This window comes from Pantherophis guttatus, chromosome 3 (assembly GCF_059756535.1).
Source record: "Pantherophis guttatus breed Tessera chromosome 3, ASM5975653v1, whole genome shotgun sequence".
NCBI classification, from domain to species: Eukaryota; Metazoa; Chordata; class Lepidosauria; order Squamata; family Colubridae; genus Pantherophis; species Pantherophis guttatus.
Genome location: NC_142065.1, coordinates 200,346,354 through 200,366,002, shown reverse-complemented (window position 1 = coordinate 200,366,002; position 19,649 = coordinate 200,346,354). Strand labels below are relative to the sequence as shown.

The window sequence follows — 19,649 nt, the reverse complement described above, 5'->3', positions numbered from 1 at the left end:
AGATTTCAGCATATTTAAAAGATCGGACACAAGAGACTTATGTATGGGAGTGGAAAAAGTGGATAGATTATGTGCAGAATAAATATCAAACTAGGAAATATCAGATAGCTTTTAACTGAAAGTATTATATAGGGATAGAATAATTGAATTTTGTGAAGATGTGAAAAATATACAGGGGGTGGAGGGGTTCAAGTTTTATAAAAAGTGGATTTTGATTTGGATTATATTTTGTGGAAGTCCGGGGGGAGGGGAGGGCTAGGGGGGTTAGGGAGGGTTAGTGGGGGGGAAATTGGGGAGAAAATGTAATTGTAAAACTTTTTCAATAAAAAATAAAAATAAAAAATAAAATCAGTCAAAGGTCAGCTAGATGCTGCCACCTGCTGCAACAACGGAGACTTTTACAATATAAACTTAGTACAAGGTTGTGTTTCCCACCGCCAGCCACCATCCCACCCCAAAAGAAAAGTTTTATGGCCTGACCACAGAAAAGTGCAGATATTTTTTGTCATGATCGATAGCTCTTATTAAAAATAAGAAAAATCTTCGGCACTGTGGGGAAAAAAATGAGGAAGTGTGGTAGGCAAGCTGCACTCTTTTACTTTATTGCTGTTAACTTCAGCACAAAGTCTGATCAGAACTCACGAATATGAAACCCCAAATGTGGGTCATGTTTAAAGAAAACATAGTTCAATTAGGTGAATATGCCATGTAAACCGAGCAACATCTGGTAAAGGGAAAAAGAGACAACACGGCAGTTAGATAAAGACAGCACAATTAATACATCCTTGTGCCTCTATCAGAGGGAGACATTATGGCAGCTGTACACTGGATAATTGAGAAAGTAAAAAGCAAAAAAAAAAAAAACCCAAAGAAACACTAAATGGAAGTCTGTATGTGCTTCATCATTATGAAAGGCCTTTAGTTGTATCAACCATGTCAAACTGTGGAATATCTGAGAAATGTTTTGACAGTTAGAACAATTAATCAGTGGACTGAGTTGCCCCCAGAAGTTATGGGTGGGTGAGTGGAGATTTTTAAGAAGAGATTTGGACAACCATTTTCTGAAACTGCATAGGGTTTCCTGTGTGATGTCCTGGGGCACGCCACAGAGGTAACACAGGCAGCTGGCAGTTCAAACTGCCCCTTTATTGCTCCAAATTTCCCAAAACACTCCCACATTTCTGGCAAGACCCAGAGCAAAGTGATGACACACCCACACACACACCTCAAGCAGCCTCTGGCTGCAAATAGTCCAGCCCATCACTGTGAGCACCACGGCTACAAAGCAAGAAATCCAGCATGGCATGTCGAGGAGTCTAGGAATCAAAGGAGCAAGGCAAGCATCCAGAAATCCAGAAAGAATGCAAGGAATTCAGGAAAGTTCAAACATCGGCACTCAACATTCCATGAATTCAGTATTTGTTCTGACAAATGCCCCTCCCCACAGTGTCTCTGTCAGGTTTCGCTGCTATCTTAAATAAACTTCATTTTCAAATGCAAAGTTTCTAATGAATCCTTTTTTTTTATTTAAGTATAGAAAGAACGACATGCCTGACTTCAGTTGCAGCCAAGATTGGCACCTCCTTCCACACCCCTCCTTTTCCGTTCTTCAACCCCAATGTCTCATTGGCCACTATGCAAATCCATCTCTTCGTCCCATTCCCTTTCTCTTCACAAGAATTCCCCCCTCCCTCTGTTGCCCAGGTAACTCTATCTGCTGAAGAGCCAGGAACTAGGTGAAAGTTCATTCCAGCACTAAGCAAGTCTTCCTGTGCCTTTTATGTCAGCGTTGAAAGAGATCACAATTTGGAACGCTGAAGTCTCAGTCTCCAGGTGTGCCTTGTGAAGAGGGGCAGGATGCTCTCCTCCTGAGTAGCTGGGTCAGTCTGCACTGTTCTCACCTTCTCTCCACTCTCCGTGCTTGAGGATCAGGAGGAGGTGATCCTCCTGTTCATCGCCTGAGCTCTGTCTCTCATGTTCACTGCTTAGCCTCTCTTGGTCATCCTGCCCCACTTCCTCCCTGCCTACAAGATGTCCCAATCCTGAAAGGCCCTGGCCTGACTGGCCTTGCTCCTCCCCATTTTCCAATGAAGGCGTCCCCTCGATCTCTGTTGGCTCCAGTTCCAGCTTGTCTTCCCCAACAGATTCAGGCTCCAACGGGAGCCTGACATCCTGTTTGAGCAGGGGGTTGGACTAGAAGACCTCTAAGGTCCCTTCCAACCCTGTTATTCTGTTATTTTGAATGGGAATCTCAGAACACCTCATTGATTCATCGTCAAATCTAACACAGGAAAGGAAATTACAAGATGGATGGAACATAGTAAAACAGATTGGCTCCAGTTTGGCAAGCAGTGAAGTAAGAGTGTATATTTATTAATTCATCTTAAATGCTGAATATGCATTAAGAGAGTCTGGACTGGAAGATGAACTGAAGGAAGAAATATCAAGCACATGCACTATGCTGATGACACTGTTACCTAAAAACATACAAAGGATCTGCAAGCTTTAGTAAAGAAAATTAAACAGTACTGAAAAATTGGGATGCAGATTAAATATAAAGAAGACTAATATAATGACAACAGGTACAGTAACCAGATTTACAATTGACAACGGGGATATTGAAGTGGTGGAGAGTTTCTTCATTTTAGGGTCAATTATCAATGGTAAGAAAAACAGTTTTGGTTTACTGGTCTAGTCTGGCACCAGACTAGAAATTGAGAAGCCATGAATTCAGTCCTACCTTAGGCATGAAACTATTTTAAGAGATGCAGTGGGACAGTGGTTAGAATGCCGTACTGCAGGCTACTTCTGCTGATTGCCGGCTGACTGCAATTTGGCAGTTCAAATCTCACCAAGCTCAAGGTTGACTCAGCCTTCCATCCATCAGTTGGTATAATGAAGTCTCACATTGTTGGGGGCAATATGCTGACTCTGTAAACCGCTTAGAGAGGGCTGTAAAGCACTGTGAAGCAGTATATAAGTCTAAGTGCTATTGCTAGGTAATTCTGGCCCTGTCATTTTATTGCAGCCCTAGGAATAAGACAATGACAAGCCACTTCTGAAAATGTTGGTGTCCAAGAAAACCATATGGTCTTGTCCAAGCACAAGGGCCAAGACTGAATTGAAAGCACAAAAGAAGCAAAATGAAAAACAAACCAAAACGAACGAGCATCAAGAAATACATTACAGACTAGTTCCGTGATGGCGAACCTATGGTACGTGTGCCACAAGTGGCACACGTAGCCATATCAGTGTCCCACTGGAAGTTAGCAAACAGACCATTTTCGGCCTCTGGAGGGCCTCCGGGAGGGTGAGTGGGGAAGGCTGTTTTCGCCCTCCCCAGACTCCTAGAGAGGCTCTGGAGTCTGGGGACAGCAAAAGACAGGCCTTCCAGTCTCACCGGAAGTTGGCAAACAGGCCATTTCTGGCCTCCAGGGGGTGAGTGGAAGGCCGTTTTCATTCTCCCTAGACTCCTAGAAAGGCTCTGGAGCGAGGTGAGGGAGAAAAACGGGCCTACCGGGCCATCGTGTGCCAGGAGCATGAGGAGCGTGGGGGGGGGTTGTCGCGCGCACATGCGCGAGGGTGGGGTGCATAGAATTATGGGTGTATGCACACGCGACCCCCCCTCTCCCCCTCCTGGCATGCGATCGCAAAAAGGTTAGCCATCACTGGACTAGTTCTTGGTAGAATAGCAATGGCAATCTAGAAAAAGACATTGAGATGTCAGGACCTACAAAGATCAGAATCGTACTGCCAATGGTTTTCCTTGAACTCACTACGGAAGTGAAAGTTGGACTTTAAAGGAGCAGGCTGGGAAGACACTTTTGAACTTTGGTGTTGGAGAAGACTCCATAGAATATTGGATAGGCAAGAAAGCACACAAATAGGTAATCAAAAATCAATCCAGAGTTCTTAATAGAGGAATAAATGACCAGGGGGAAAAATTATCATATTTGGGGCATATTATATAAAGATCTTGCCAGAGGTGGGTTTCACATAATTTTACCACCGGTTTGCTGCGTACCAAAAATGTGAGTGTGTGTACACGGCTTAGAAAATGTGGCTAAATAGGATGGCATAGCGCCAGGGCAGGTGGGCAGGTCCACCCGCAGGTCGCCACTACAGATTCGCCCAAACTGGTCCGAACCAGCTGAATACCACCACTGGATCTTGCTCTTTGGAGAAATCTAGAATAGCATTAGACTAGAAAGTAGGAGACTGTTGTGGCTCCGATCACCGAGCCTGTGTTATCAGCAGGAGAGAACTCCGAGAATGAAGGAGAGGAGTTGGCAAGGCCTCCCTCTCCAGGACCCTCCTCTCTGGCAATGCCTCCGGTGTCCTCCGAAGGCCAAGAGATAGGCCCGGGGCCAAGCACTTCCACGCAGCTGCAGGTGGACAGTAATGATGATGATGATGAGTCTTGGCTGGATCCTCGACAGCGTCGCAGACATAAGCGTGCGCAGCAGAGGAAGAGGCGTGCCAGGGATTAGGCTGAGTCACTGGACCACACCCCACAGGGTATAAAAGGGGGTATGGTGGCCGTTCAAGCTCTGTGATGAGCAAAAACTGATATTGAACAAACCTCTCTGCATTGCTGGACTTTTTGAGTATTCTCTTATCTCTTGTGTGTTGGCTTTGAAAAACACTCCCTTCGTAAGTAAAAGACTCTTGGCAGCCAGCCACTGGGTTGCTGCCAATTCTGCTCTTAGAGAAACCTTTGTCGGCTGGTTTATTTCACTATTGACTGTCTGCGGGGGTGCGTGTGTGAGATGGGGACAGAACAGAGACCCTGAATTCTAATCCCACCTTAGTCATGAAAGCCAGCTGGGTGACTCTGAGCCCCTATCACTTCCTGTCAGTCCAACTCATCTCACAGGGTGGTGGTTGTGAGGACGATAGGAGGAGGAAGGTGGGGTGGATATGTTTGGCACCTTGAGCTATTTGTAAAAATAATAAAGGTGGGTTACAAAAATAAAATAATGCTGGGAATGATGATGGAAGGAAGGAAAGAAAAGAGGATGACCAGCAACAAGATGGATGGACTCAATTACTGTTGATTAATTAATTGATAATTAGGATAAAAGCACTGGACAACCAGAAGAGCCAGTTTGGAGATAGATCAACCTGGAGAAAATCTATTCTGCTGATTGCCAAGAGTTGACACTGACTTGATGGCACATTATCTGTCACTGACTGTGTACTCTCTGATAGCTCCTCGTTCATATATGATCACGTGAATTTTGTTGTTAGAAGGCATTCATGAAACCCTTAAAGTGATAATGCTTTTCCATTCACCCATAGTTCAGTTAAAATTGCTTGGTGAAGGGGAAAATCTATTTTCTGAGATTAATTATGCTGGGATATAAAAATCTGTCTATGTGAATTAGGATGGATTACGTTAATTCAAAGTCCTAAACTGCTCATTCAGTTCTTTCTAAGTAGAGGAGGAACCCAAATGAACCTATTTCGGAAGGTCTTGAAAGGACACTGTTTTTATTCTGAAAGATGGGTTTAATTTTCACCTGACGATTCAATTCAATTCAATTCAATTCAACGGTTGAACCTTAGTGCATACTAGGCAACTTTGACCCACTGGGTCATTCTTTGTCAGTATTTACTTACCGTGTTTCCCCGAAAATAAGACCCTGTCTTATATTTTTTTGAACCCTGAAATAAGAGCTTGGCCTTATTGCCATGCACTGAAAAGCCCGATTGGGCTTATTATCAGAGAATGTCTTATTTTGGGGGGAAACAGCGTACCTAAACAGAATCACGACAGGGAGACCCCAAAAAATGGGAGCAGGAGTGACTTCTGACTTCCTGCTGGCTTTCCCACTGATTTTGCTTGTGGGAAGTTGGCAAGGAATATCAGAAACCATGACCACATGACAGTGGCTGACCATGACAGCACTGCAAGGGCCACAATTTTATAAATACAACTGGTCTGAATATCCTTGAAATTTCAATTCCATAGGAATAACAGGTCCTGGATTTTGGATGCATTTTTTAAATTGGTGTATTTGAGGCAACTGTATTCAAAAATTGTTGTCCTGTGATATACTGTTTTAGCTAATTAAAGGCTACAAACAGACAGCACCGAGAGTTTTAGTAGTTCCTAGAGAGAAAATCTCTAGTTTTCAGAAAGATGGCCTTAGATACCCTTCCTTCAAATGTCATCTGAGAATCCTGAGACAATATGTATTTATTTTAATCCTGCCTTTACTTTTTTAAATAAATAATTCAGGGTTATTTTTGTAGAAAGAAATATCCTTTTGGGTTCAGCTCCAAGTGGGGAAAAAGACACTGGAAACATAGAGACTGCTTGGAAAGATGGTTTAATGGTGGACAGGATCACATGGCTTGAGTTCCTGAACAGAAAAGGGGCGAGATACCGCGAGTCCCCGGGCTTTATGCTCTCTCTGGCTTTGAACTTCCTGTGGCCCTGAAAGAGTATCCTGATTGGTTGTCAGACTCCCAGGGGGTGGGGGTCTTAGCTAGCCTTGCTGGCTGATGTAATCTTCCCAGGTGCCATGTGGTGAGTTTCTGTTGCTAGGTGGGTCCTATTGTGTTGCAGACACAAAGGTTGAGTTTCTGCCTCTGGCTCATTGACAAAGGGGGGGGGAGCAAGAAGGTGGGAGCTTCGCCTTTTAAAACATGCTTCTCCATTTCTCATCCAGGGAAACATAATATTCTGCCCTTTTAATATTTCCTAAAACATTTCATTCTTCTAGGAAAGGGGTGGGTGCTAACTTCCTACATTTTCCCCACAAAAACCCTGGGAGTTGGCCCAAAATCATCCAGCCGGCTTTGATATCTAAGATAGGACTAGAACTCAGTCTTCTGGTTTCACTACTAACAGTAGCAATAGCAATGTTACTTAGACTTATATACCACTACACGGTGCTTTACAGCCCTCTCTAAGCAATTTACAGTCAGCATCTTGCCCCCAACAATCTAGGTCCTCATTTTACCAACTTCGGAAGGATGGAAGGCTGAGTCAACCTTGAGCCAGACAGGATCAAACTCTTGGCAGTGGGCAGAGTTAGCCTGCAATACGGCATTCTAACCACTGTGCAACCACTGCTGGGTGTTGACAATAGTTTTCCAAAGGCTGGATGCTGGAGCTACAATGAAGTACTCTATAGCTGGTGAACACATTAACACTCAGAAATATAAATTCTGCATTTAGAAAGAAGGTCTGGAATGGCTGGAGATTTGTGAACTTCCCAGCCAACGTCTGACAAGCAAAGTCCATGGAGAAAGTCAGATTCACTTAATGATTGTGTGATCCACTTAACTATGCGGTTAACCAATGTGGCAAATATCAGTTAAATTTAAATCAATTAAATTAGGCGCAACTCACATAATAACCCTCCTTGCTTAGCAATGGAGATTCTGGTCCCAATCGTGATCATACGTAACTGTATAGATTGGTTCTTTCATTTTCATTTTTACAGGTAGTCCTCAACCTATGACCACAATTGAGCCCAAAATTTCTGTTGCTAAGTGAGATAGCTATTAACTGAACTTTGCCCCATTTTACAACATTTTTGGCACAGTTGTTAAGTGAATCACTGCAGTTGTTAGGTTAGTAACATGGTTGTTAAGTGAACTGGCTTCCCCATTGACTTTTCTTGTAAGGTCACAAAAAGGAGATCACATGACCCTAGGACACCGTAACCATAATAAAAATGAGTCAGTTGTCAATTTTTTAAAAAAAAAAATTGATCATGCAACCATGGGGATGGTGCAACGATCATTAAATGTGAAAAAGACTCATAAGTCACTTTTTTTTAGTGCTGTTGTAACTTCGCACAGTCACTAAATGAATTGTTGTAATTTGAAGACTACCTGCATTCTGTTTCTCAAGGAAGTTCACATCATGGCTCCATTTTATCCTCATACTGATTCTGTAAGGCAAGACAGACATTTGGACTAAGATTTAACAGATTAACAGAGTTGGAAGGGACATTGTAGGTCATCTAATCAACCCCCCCCCATCCAAGTAAGAGACCCTACACCATTTCTGACAAATGGAAGTCCAGTCTCTTCTTGAAAGCTTCCAGTGATGAAGCTCCCACAACTTCTGAAGGCAACTTCTGTTCCATTGGTTGATTGCTCTCACTGTCAGAACATTTCTCCTTATTTCTTGGTGGAATTTCTCCTTGATCAGTTTCCATCCATTATTCCTTGTCTGGCCTTCAGGTGCCTTGAAAATAGCTTGACCCCCTCCTCTCTGAGGCAGCCCCTCAAATATTAGAACACTGCTATCATGCCTCCCCTGGTCCTTCTCTTCATTAGACAAGGTTTCATACCTTTGATTTGAAACTGGCTCTCCATAGTCCTAGCCTAGCTCAACCTTCTCCAATCTGCTCCTTTCTAAACTATACTGAGAATACAAGTCCACCAAGCTAGTTAGGACTTCTGAAAACTTGTAGCCCAGACACATCTTGACAACATCAGCTTTCAGGAAGATTGGCCTAATAGGCACTTTGTATGCTGTAAATATTTAGTAGTATATGCAACTCATGTATTGCTCTTTGCTCAATGCTCCCTGAGAAAGCTATAAATCTTAATAAATTATTACATCCCAGTTGTCAACACCATTATGCCAGTAGTCCGACCAGAACATATTGCTGTAGATTTAAGCTTCACTGACTCTGCAGCTGGACGTGCTCCAAAAGCGTTCATTATATTTCCACTTCTAATGGTTATCCGCATCTTTGTAGTGTGCATCAATCAGTTACACATTTCAACAGCTGCAGAGCATGACTGCAGCATAGCTCCAGAATGGGGAAATAAGAGGGCTACAGCTGTCCTAAAAATAGACTGATGCACATCAAGGTTCTTGAAATCGGGAACAGCAATGGGAAGCAAGAAGTTTCATTTCCCATCTAGGACTGGGTTGCTCCAAAATATACAAGGAGCTGCTGATACAGTTCTACAGAGGAATTATTGAGTCTGTCACCTGCACCTCTATAACTTTCTGGTTTGGTTCTGCAACCCAACAAGACAGACAGAGACTTCAGAGAACAATTAGAACTGCAGAAAAAACAATTGCTACCAACCTGGTACCAAAGAGGGCTGTGAAAGTATTTACAGACTCCTCGCATCCTGGACATAAACTGTTTCAACTCCTACCCTCAAAACGATGCTATAGAGCACTGCACACCAGAACAACGAGACACACCAGAACAACGAGACTTGGTAGTACAGGGGTTTAAGGTACCCTGTTATTAAGCTGGTTATTAAGACCAGCTGCCTGCAATTATTGCAGGGTTCGAATCTCGCCAAGGCTCAAGGTTGACTCAGCCTTCCATCCTTTCTAAGGTAGGTAAATTGAGGACCCAGTTGTGGGGGCAATAAGCTGACTTTGTATAAATATACAAAAGGATGAAGGCTATTGCTGAGCACATTGTAAGCCGCCCTGAGTCTTCGGAGAAGGGCAGCTATAAATCAAATAAAAAAAAAAAAACGAGACACAAGAACAGCTTTTGCCTGAACGCCATCACTCTGCGAAACCAATAATTCCCTCAACCCTGTCAAACTACTGTATTTACTGAGTCTGCATTACTATTAATCTTCTCATCGTTCCTATCACCCATCTCCTTACACTTAAGATTGTATGATTGTAACCTTGTTGCTGGTATCCTTACGATTTATATTGACTGTTTTCTAATATGATTTGATTGCTTATTTGTACCCTACGACTATCATTAAGTGTTGTACCTTATGATTCTTGACAAATGTATCTTTTCTTTTATGTACACTGAGAGCATATGCACCAAGACAAATTCCTTGTGTGTCCAATCACACTTGGCCAATAAAGAATTCTATTCTATTCTATCCTATCCTATCCTATCCTATCCTATCCTATCCTATCCTATCCTATCCTATCCTATCCTATCCTATCCTATCCTATCCTATTCTAAATTCTGTTCTTATTCTACATACATCTCCATCATGCTATCCCCTTCCTAAGTAAACAACATTATGCAAAGTGCAGAAAGGAACTAAGGAATACAAATCCAAAGAAATTCAGGTAAGAGATAGATAAAAAACTCAGCTAAATCTAATTTATACCAAGCCTAATACCTTTCTATTGCTTGCTTCAACCACCTCTACACTCTGCTTTGTAACACTTTCTTTTATTGATTAAACTTCTCACTTCTCCTTTGTCCAGTCATGACTTTCTGTGTTTCCCTCTTCCTTTCACTTCCTGGCCACATATTCATCAATTTGATCTGCAGGATCAGGGTCTCGTTTAAATCAATTACATCTTTCCCCTTTCTTTTAATTTTCCAGGTTCTCATTGGACCTACTTTTATTCATCTTATTCATTCATTGATGCACTTCATCGTTCATCTACTCCCCCTGCCCGAAGATTTGTTTTTGCTGGCAGAGGCACTGTGGGCCAGTCCTTTGCTGTTTCCAAGGCAGCCCCGAGGGCCTGATCTAGGTACCCTGTGGGCCAGATCCGACCCGCAGGCCTTGAGTTTGACACCCCTGTTCTACGGCATAGACAGTGTTGTGGGAATTAGCAGAGTGATGGCATGGGGGGAAAACTGTATCTGGTTCTTTTGGGTTGCAGTACCCTATAACAGGGGTACAAACTCATGGCCTGCAGGCCGGATGCATCACACATTGACCACGCCCACCCCTGGTTTAGCAAAGGGGGAAGAGTCGCGATACATCACATGAAGACAAAGTGACACCACGAGTTTGACACCCCTGCCCTAAAGCATCCTCTTGAGGGAAGAAGTTGAAACAGTTTATGTCCAGGATGCGAGGAGTCTATAGATATTTTCACAGCCCGCTTTCTGGCTTGCACAGTATACAGGTCCTCAATGGAAGGCAAGCTGGTTGCAGTTATTTTCTTGTGCAGTCCTAACTATCCACTGAAGTCTGTGTCAGTCTTGTTTGGCTGCTGTGCCAAACCAAACAGTTAGTTTGTTCACAGGTGAAATTCAGTTGGTTCTCACCGGTTCACTTGAACTGTTAGTAAATTGCTTAGGCAGTTTGGAGAACTGGTTAAAAATAAAGTGCAAGAGAGGTTTCTCTCTCTCCCTTCAGTTAATAGCTCCATTTAACAGTTGCAGCTGGAATGCAGCCGATACACGCTGAATCAAGTCAATGAACAACAGAAACTGACAGGATTAGGACAGGGAAACCCATCAATCATCCATCTAGGGATGGGATTAACCTCTTCCCTTCAGAAAGAAGGACAAGATTACAAACATTTTCATTATAAAGAGTATTAAGTAATACTTCTGTGATCAGGTTTCCCAAGACCTTTTATAGCTGCTGCAGTGTTGGCTACTACTTGCTTCTTCCTGGGGGGAAAAATACAGGAGGGGACAATGATGCAGCTTGATCATACAGGATATAAATTTAATGCATGTGTGGTTCAGCCAGCTGTATTGCTTCTGCTGTGAAGCACCCAATTTAGAACATAGAGAACATAGAATAATAGAGTTGGAAGGGTTAATGGCTTTTGGCAGCACGCCCAAGCTTTCAATTAGCCTGAGCAGCTGCTCTTAATTTCCCTCTCAGATGCTGCCTTTGCTTTGGGGTTGACTTTTTTTTAAAAGGGGAATGGCTATTTTAAGTTTTCTGCATTGTTTTAGTGGTTCCTTGCACTGTCCTTTTTGCGTGTACTTCCCTCACTCTTTTTGAAAGCCTCTAGTGATGGCACACCCACAACTTCTGAAGGCAAGCTATTCCATTGGTTGATTGGTCTTGCCCTTAGTCTTAGGTTGCTTCACTGTTTGGTTAGTTTCCAACCATTGTTTCTTGTTGTGCATTTTGGTGCTTTGGAAAATAGATTAACTCCCTCATTTCCTGACAGAACAATTAAACAGTGGAAAAACTTGTCTCCAAGTTGTAAATGCTCCAACACTGGAAATTTTTAAGAAGCGATTGATAATCATGTCTGAAGTGGTGTAGGGTTTCCTGCCTAAGCAGGGGGTTGGACTAGAAGACCTCCAGGGTCCTTTCCAACTCTGTTATTCTATTCAAACAGTGCTATTTTATTATGCTATTTTATTGTGAGTTGAACTAAGAAATTTCCTAAGGGTGAGACCAATCAGGTTGGCCACGCCCACTCAGTCACATGACCCATTTCCCACAGGGAGCCACAAAACCTGGGCAGGTGTGGCTTGGGGGGGGTCATGTGACTGGGTGGGAGTGACATTGAGTTGGCCATGTCCAACCACTCACATGACCACCCAGCCAAGCCACGCCCACAGAACCAGTAATAAAATAATTTTGAATTCCACCACTGACCCAGTCACATGATCAAGCCACACCCACAGAACCGGTAGGGGAAATTTTTGGATTTCACCACTGGTTTGTTCCTAGAAATAGTTCCTAGAAAACAATGCTAGTACATCACGTGCTGTATCTGTTTCTCAAGTCCAGATGTATAAGCATCTGCAGCACATCAAGCTGGCGTCAAGTTAGTGATATGGTGCAAGCCACACCCTTATGCAAGTCCTCCTAATCTCTAATGCAAAGGTTTAAATCATAGTTTTTTGTGATGTTGAGAGATCGCATGATTCTTCACTTATCACTCTTGGCAGACCTTGGGCCAGTCACACTCCTTCAGCCCTAGGAAAGAGAGAGCATCAAACCATTTTTTAAAACCTTGCCATGAAAATTGCAGGGTTTCATCCAGGCAGTCATCAAGACTGACTCAAAGGCACACGCCTACAAACTATGCAAAACCAAAATGAATTTCACTGGGATTTAGTATATAACACAATTTGCTTGATTTGGATTTAGGCACTGAGCTTTTTAAACCATTAATTATGGTTTTGCAGATAGTTATTATTAGATAATAATACTGCATGAGTCAAAAAGAAGGCTGTGAAAATATTTACAGACCCCTCGCATTCTGGACATAAACTGTTTCAACTCCTACCCTCAAAACGACGCTATAGAGCACTGCACACCAAGACAACTAGATACAGGAACAGTTTTTTCCCCAAACGCCATCACTCTGCTAAACAAATAATTCCCTCAACACTGTCAAACTATTTACTAAGTCTGTACTACTATTAATCTTCTCATCAGTCCCACCACCCATCTCCTTCCACTTATGACTGTATAACTGTAATTTTGTTGCTTATATCCTTACTATTTATATTGATATTGTTTCCTGATTACTTATTTGTACCCTATGACTATCATTAAGTGTTGTATCTTATGATTCTTGATGAATGTATCTTTTTTTTTATGTACACTGAGAGCATATGCACCAAGACAAATTCCTTGTGTGTCCAATCACACTTGGCCAATAAAAAAATCTATTCTATTCTAATATTCAAAGAGCAAGTCTTTATCTTTTAAGTCATTCTGACTAATTTTGCATATGCGCCTATATCAGAGTGAGGAAAACTCTATGAACAGCAAGGAAAACTATCAGCCTTTCCATCAGAACACTTGTTCTCCAGCTCATCTTTGCATTTGCAACATTTGAAGACTTTCAAAGAAAAACAAGAAAGTCCAGATGCCTCTTAAAAAAGCACCTTTGGGACAATCATGACCTGGATGACTGAGAATTATGTTTTTTTAAAACTATTGGCATAGAAACATAATACGCAAACAGAGCAATAAGCCTCCTGTCGGTTTTCAACAGCCTGACAGACCCCATTACTCTCAGTCAAGCATGATAAGACTCGTATTCCAAGGAACGTAGATAGTCCTCAACTTATGACCACAGTTGAGCCCAAAATTTATATCGCTAAGTGAGAAATGTATTAAGAGAGCTTTTTTAAGTGAGCCCCATTTTATTACTTTTCTTGTCTCATTTGTTAAATGAATCACTTCAATTCTTATATTAATAACACTGTCGTTAAGTGAATCTGATTTCCCCCGTTGATTTGGCTTGTCAGGGGGTCGCAAAAGGGGGTCATCACATGATGACACTGCAAACATTATAAAAGTGAGTCAGTTGTCAAGCATTGAAATGCAAATCACATGACCCATGGGGATGCTGCAATGGTCGTGTGATAAGTCACTTTTTTCAGTGCCATTATCTTTGAATTGTCCCTAGATGAACTGTTGTTAAGGACTACTTGTACAGGTGAAATAAGGCCCTTCAGGTTAATATTTAGACTCCACCTTCCTTCTATTCTCTACTATGTCACAAATAAAAAGGTGGAGCATGCCCCAAGCATCATGGGAATCGTAGTTTCACAGATATCGTGTTGTGAGACCACGTTCCAAGGGTCCCATTTCTTGGCTTCTCAAGGATTCTTTCGCATAAGGCAAAATACATTTTTCATACATAAGAATCTATTACAGCTAATGGAATTGCTCATTATTCAGGTTCTCCTGCAGGGGGCTGGACTAGAAGACCTCCAAGGTTCCTTCCTATTCTATTCTATTCTATTCTATTCTATTCTATTCTATTCTATTCTATTCTATTCTATTCCTATTTAATTCTAATTCTAATTATTTATTTCTATTTAATTCTAATTCTAATTATTTATGTCTATTTCTATTCTATTCCTATTCCTATTTAATTCTAATTCTAATTACCGGTATTCTATTATTCTATTCTATTCTATTCTATTCTATTCTATTCTATTCTATTCTATTCTATTCTATTCTATTCTATTCTATTCTATTCTATTCCTATTTAATTCTAATTCTAATTATTTATTTCTATTTCTATTCTATTCTATTCCTATTTAATTCTAATTATTTATTTCTAATTCCATTCCATTCCATTCCATTCTATTCCTATTTAATTCTAATTCTAATTATTCTATTCTATTCTATTCTATTCTATTCTATTCTATTCTATTCTATTCTATTCTATTATTTTCTATTATTCTATTCTATAGGAGGGCCCCATAGATCCGGCGCGCGCGTCTGTCCTCTCCCCCCACCCCACCATCACGCGCGCTCACGCCTTCCAGCTCGCCTCAGCGCCGGAACTGACGTCGGGTGGAGGGGCGGACCCGCCGGCGTCCACAACGCGGAAGCGGCGAGGGGGAGCGGAAGGCAAGTTTGAGCAGTTGCGTGGGGTCGCCTCGGAAGCGGGGCTGAGGCGGCCGCGAAGAGGACCTGGGGCCCGCCAACCCTCCGTCCGTTCTCCCTTGCTCGCTCCGCCCCCATCCCGGGGAACCTGCCATGAATGTGGACGTGGAGTTCCACATTCGCCACAACTACCCCTGGGCCCGTCTCCCCGCCAGCGTTAAGCAGGTACCGACTGACTGACTGACTGACCCCTCCCGGCACCCATACGCAAGCAACGCCCCTCCGACGTCCCGCGAAATTGACCCCTCGGGCTGCCCGTAGCCCACTCAGGTTGAGCCAAAAGTCAAGTTCGTTTCCCCCGCTGGTCCATGCTGGAAGTTCCTCTTCTGCCCTTCCTTCCCGCCGTAGCGCAGCGGGCTGCGGTTCTCCTTTTCCCCGAGCAATAGGCCTCCGTTGGCTGGGAACGGGGTGAGCTGCAGTCCGAGGAGAATTAAGGCAATGCCGGTCAATGACCCTGTTCCAGGGCAGGTAACGCACGTGGCCGCCTGCGTCCTCCTTACAGCCTGGGGAATTCTGGGAGTTGAAGTCCACATGACTTAAGGTTGCCAAGTTTACTGAGACACATTGACTTACTTAGGGCCTCGTGAATCCGAATTGCCACTTCCCTTTTTACTGGAAGAGCCTTGGTTGAACATAAGGCGCGATCTTCGACTGCAAAGGATCGGCTAATGAGCTTCCCTGAGCCATTAGTGAGGTGGACATGGAGGACATTCTCTCAAGTAACAGTAACAAGAGTTGGAAGGGACCTTGGAGGTCATCTAGTCCAACCCCCTGCTCACGCAGGAGACCTGTACTAGGGATTCGAACCGCCGAACTGCCGACCTTTCTGATCGACAAAGCTCAGCGTCTTAGCCAAAGGTTAACCCTAACCCAAAGGTGCTTTTTTTTCCCCTCAGGAGGCAACTGGGCTTTCTTATTTTTTCTTTGAAGATGTTTCACTTCTCATCCAAGAAGCTTCTTCAGCTCTAACAGGATAATGGGGAAATGGAAGGATTTATATTCCTTGCAGACAGCTGGTCATTTGCATCCTTTTATAGCAGTGGTTCTCAACCTGTGGGTCGCGCCCCCTTTGGGGTCGAACGACCCTTTCACAGGGGTCACCTAAGACCATTGTAAAACACATATTTTCAATGGTCTTAGGAATAGTTTTATGGTTGGGGGTCACCACAACATGAGGAACTGTATTAAAAGGTCGCGGCATTAGGAAGGTTGAGAACCACTGTTTTAGAGGATCGTTAGACTACAGGAACTAGGTGACCCTGAGGACACAGATAAACCTCCAAGTGCTTCAAAGACCCTCTAAAAGGATACAAATGGCCAGCTGTCTGCAAGGAATATAAATTCCTTCTTTCTTCAAAAGTAAAAAACAAGAAAGTCCAGTTGCCTCCTGAAAAATCACCTTTGGGACAACCATGACCTGAATGACTGAGAATCTCTACAGAGTCAAGGTTATTCCAGGTTACCTGTGGCTCTGCCACAGGAGCCTATTAAGAGTCATGTCTAAAATGAGTTCACAAAACACTCTAAAGTAAAATGTGATTAGCTCACTTGGATTAAGTAGTTTGCACGGACAGCATTATTAGTTAAGATCACTTAAGAACTGGATTAGCTCAATAAAGTATGGTTAAGACAATTATGGGTTAGGGAGTTGTGCAGGCATAACTTGAATTTACAAAGTGTTAACAACTAATCAGAAGTTGTAGGTGCTCTATCACTGGAGGTTTTTAAGAAAAGATTGAGCAGACACCTGTCTGAAATGGTATAGGTCTCCTATTTGAGCAGGGGGCTTCCAGCTCTGTTCTGATTGATTGATTGATTGATTGATTGATTGATTGATTGATTGATTAAAGTGCTATCGATTATATACAATAAGGTCATTTTTTACTCCTAGTGACTACATAGAGTTCTCCATCATGATCTGTCCCTCACCTGGTCTTTCAGGTCTTGCACTCACCTGTCATTCAGGTTATCATTGCCACTGTAACTTACTGTACACTGTAAGTGTAAATAAAGGGTCCATTCCCTTTATTACTGGTCATCCTCTTCTCTATTCAACCACCTTTCCCAGAATCACAGATTAAAAGATATAAGCATTCTTGTACACAATCTAGTACACATGATGTGAAAGAGTTATAACCAATATTGCTATAATCTCTTTATGCCAGAATTGCATGTATTTGTTTTGCAAGCTGGTAACTTTATATCATTCGTATCAGTGCCATATTAACATCCTAACTAATGTCAGTGTTAAACTTAATTGTCCTAATGTTTTCAGTAGTGAATAGAATACTTCTATTACGTTGCAATAGAAACAAATGCAACACCAACAAAACATGATTATACAGTGAAAAAATAACATTAGAATAATTAAAATAATGTACCAAAACATGGAAACTCACAAAAAAGGGAAAAAAAACCGTGTATAATATCCATGTTGTATTGAGATAAAATTAATTTTGATCTTTAAACTTAGTACTAAAAAGATCTGAATTTTCATTTTTAAGAACATAAAAGACTTTTAAAAACTAGAAAACCCAACTCATATCTTGAATACATTTCTTATTATCAAGAAATTTCTTTCTGTTTACTTAAGATTATACTCTTTGTCAGCACCAGACTTGGTAGAGCCAAAGTTCTTCACAAAGTGACAAAGTCCATTTCAGAATAAGATATAGTTCATATTTACACCTTTAGCTATTGCATTTCTTTCCCAAAGTATATTAACAAATGCTATGATTTGAAACAAAACTAAAGTCGTATATCAAATTTCATACAATTCCAGCAGAAAATGTCCAGCACTTTCTAAACCTTCTTTGAGAGTTCCAAAAGTTATGAAATAATACTTTCTAATGAATTGATTTCATTTTTAAATCATGCATATTTTGTGTTTTAAAACCTGGATCCATTGATTTTCCAAGATTAGATATTCCAATTTTTCATTCCATAGTTCCAGGATAATGAATAATAAATTTCATTCTGCATTTTTGGCTTCTTATAAAATCTGATTATTGGTTTAAGTTTAAATGTTGCATTATAATCGGTATGTTGTCTTTTGCAATCTCAGATGCAGACTGTTCTCAAGAACACATGGGTAGACAGTGGCAACATTTCGTAGTGGTATTTAAAAATATCATGTGAAGACCTTTTTTTTTACACCGTTCTTAAAAATAGGTCTGCAATATTGCTGTATAAAATCATTGATATGTTTCAATGATTTTCAATGATATGTTTGATATATCATTGATGCGATATGTTATTTAAAGGCATTGGTTGAGATGGCTGTTATAGAAATTGAATATCTAAATAAAAATCATGATATTTGAATGCTAGAAACCGCTACAGTTTTGAGATTCATACTGATTCCATTCTCAAAATTGTATTTGTGCTCACAACAAGTTCTGTGCCAGGTCCTTACAGTTTTTACCCTCATGAGACTAATGGGAAGTAATTGAATCACAGCCAGCCTCAATAAAATCAACTGTCTTTCCAGTAACTTTTCCTGCAGATGTTTTTTCCCCAAATTACATGCAAATTTATTCTAAGAATTGGTTGTATTTGGAGAAAAGTATCCAACTACTTTTTATCATCACATTTTATAACAATTCTTTTAGGTAAAAATACATTCATTTTATTACAAGTCAATCATGCATCTTCTTGAAAAGTAATCCATTAAGATGAGTGGTGCTTTCAAGCTGAAAGAGTGGATGTTAATCTCTGAACATCCAAGTGTTCATCAAATTTTTATTAGTTTATCCTAATGAATGTGATTTGTTTGCTTCATAGGGTCTTGGAAACTCACAACGAGAATATGAAAAGCAGGTTGTACTCTACAGTATCCGCAATCAACTTCGGTACCGAAATAACTTAGGTGAGTAAAAAAATACAGATTTGGGAAAGGGAAAATGTTTTGCAACTATTCTATCAATATTGGCCATGCTGAAAAAAATGATCCCTAATAGATTTTTTTTGTTGCTGAAGTACATTGACCAATTTACAAAGGAAAATCAAGAAATTACACCAATTCTTATGAATTTCTGTAAAACATTATAAACAATGACAGCACCTAAAGACAAGGTGTTTTGTTAGAATTTTACAAATGTAGATAGAAATAAACCCATCACTTGTGTCTCGAAACTGAGCAAAACGGATGAGATGTATGCTTTAAATAAATGCTCTGGAACTTCTGTCAATAATCTAGAAATTTTAAAACATTCTCTCCCTCTTTTGCACCTATGAGTGTGGACACATTTTAGATGGCTTTGTTCCCCGTGTCATTATATACATCAGGTCCCATATAAAAACTCAGTTCTGATGATATTGCTGGTTTCTTCTGGCTTTCAAGGATTTTGGTTCTCATCATCCTTGGCCAGCACAAACATAGAATCCTACATTTGTAGTAAGTATTGTGTGGCATAATATTTTTATTTTCATTATTAAGTATTTAAATTATGGACTTTAATTCTGGTTTTGATCTCAGTTCCATCCACATTATTGCATTGTCTTATACTCTGCATTTTTAGTGTTGCTGAAAATAATCTTGCACTAGACAGAGGTAGGGTATTAGAGTCTCTCTTTGAGAGAGATGGGCAGTTCATGTAGGT

The 19,649-nt window shown here is 41.2% G+C and overlaps 1 protein-coding gene across 2 annotated transcripts in view; it reads left to right on the top strand.

The window, feature by feature from the left end:
• The first annotated feature begins 14,941 nt into the window (after positions 1 to 14,941).
• Positions 14,942 to 19,649, top strand: part of FAM91A1 (family with sequence similarity 91 member A1) — a 42,943-nt gene continuing 38,235 nt past the window's right edge. Inside the window, exons 1-2 of one of the 2 annotated variants that reach the window (XM_060681847.2) lie at positions 14,942 to 15,213; positions 18,832 to 18,916. In XM_060681847.2, coding sequence (XP_060537830.1) covers positions 15,142 to 15,213; positions 18,832 to 18,916 — 157 coding nt within the window. In that variant the 5' untranslated portion in view covers positions 14,942 to 15,141. Of the gene's footprint in view, positions 15,214 to 15,301; positions 15,517 to 18,831; positions 18,917 to 19,649 lie in introns of those variants that run through there. The other variant, XM_060681848.2, reaches the window with a different exon arrangement.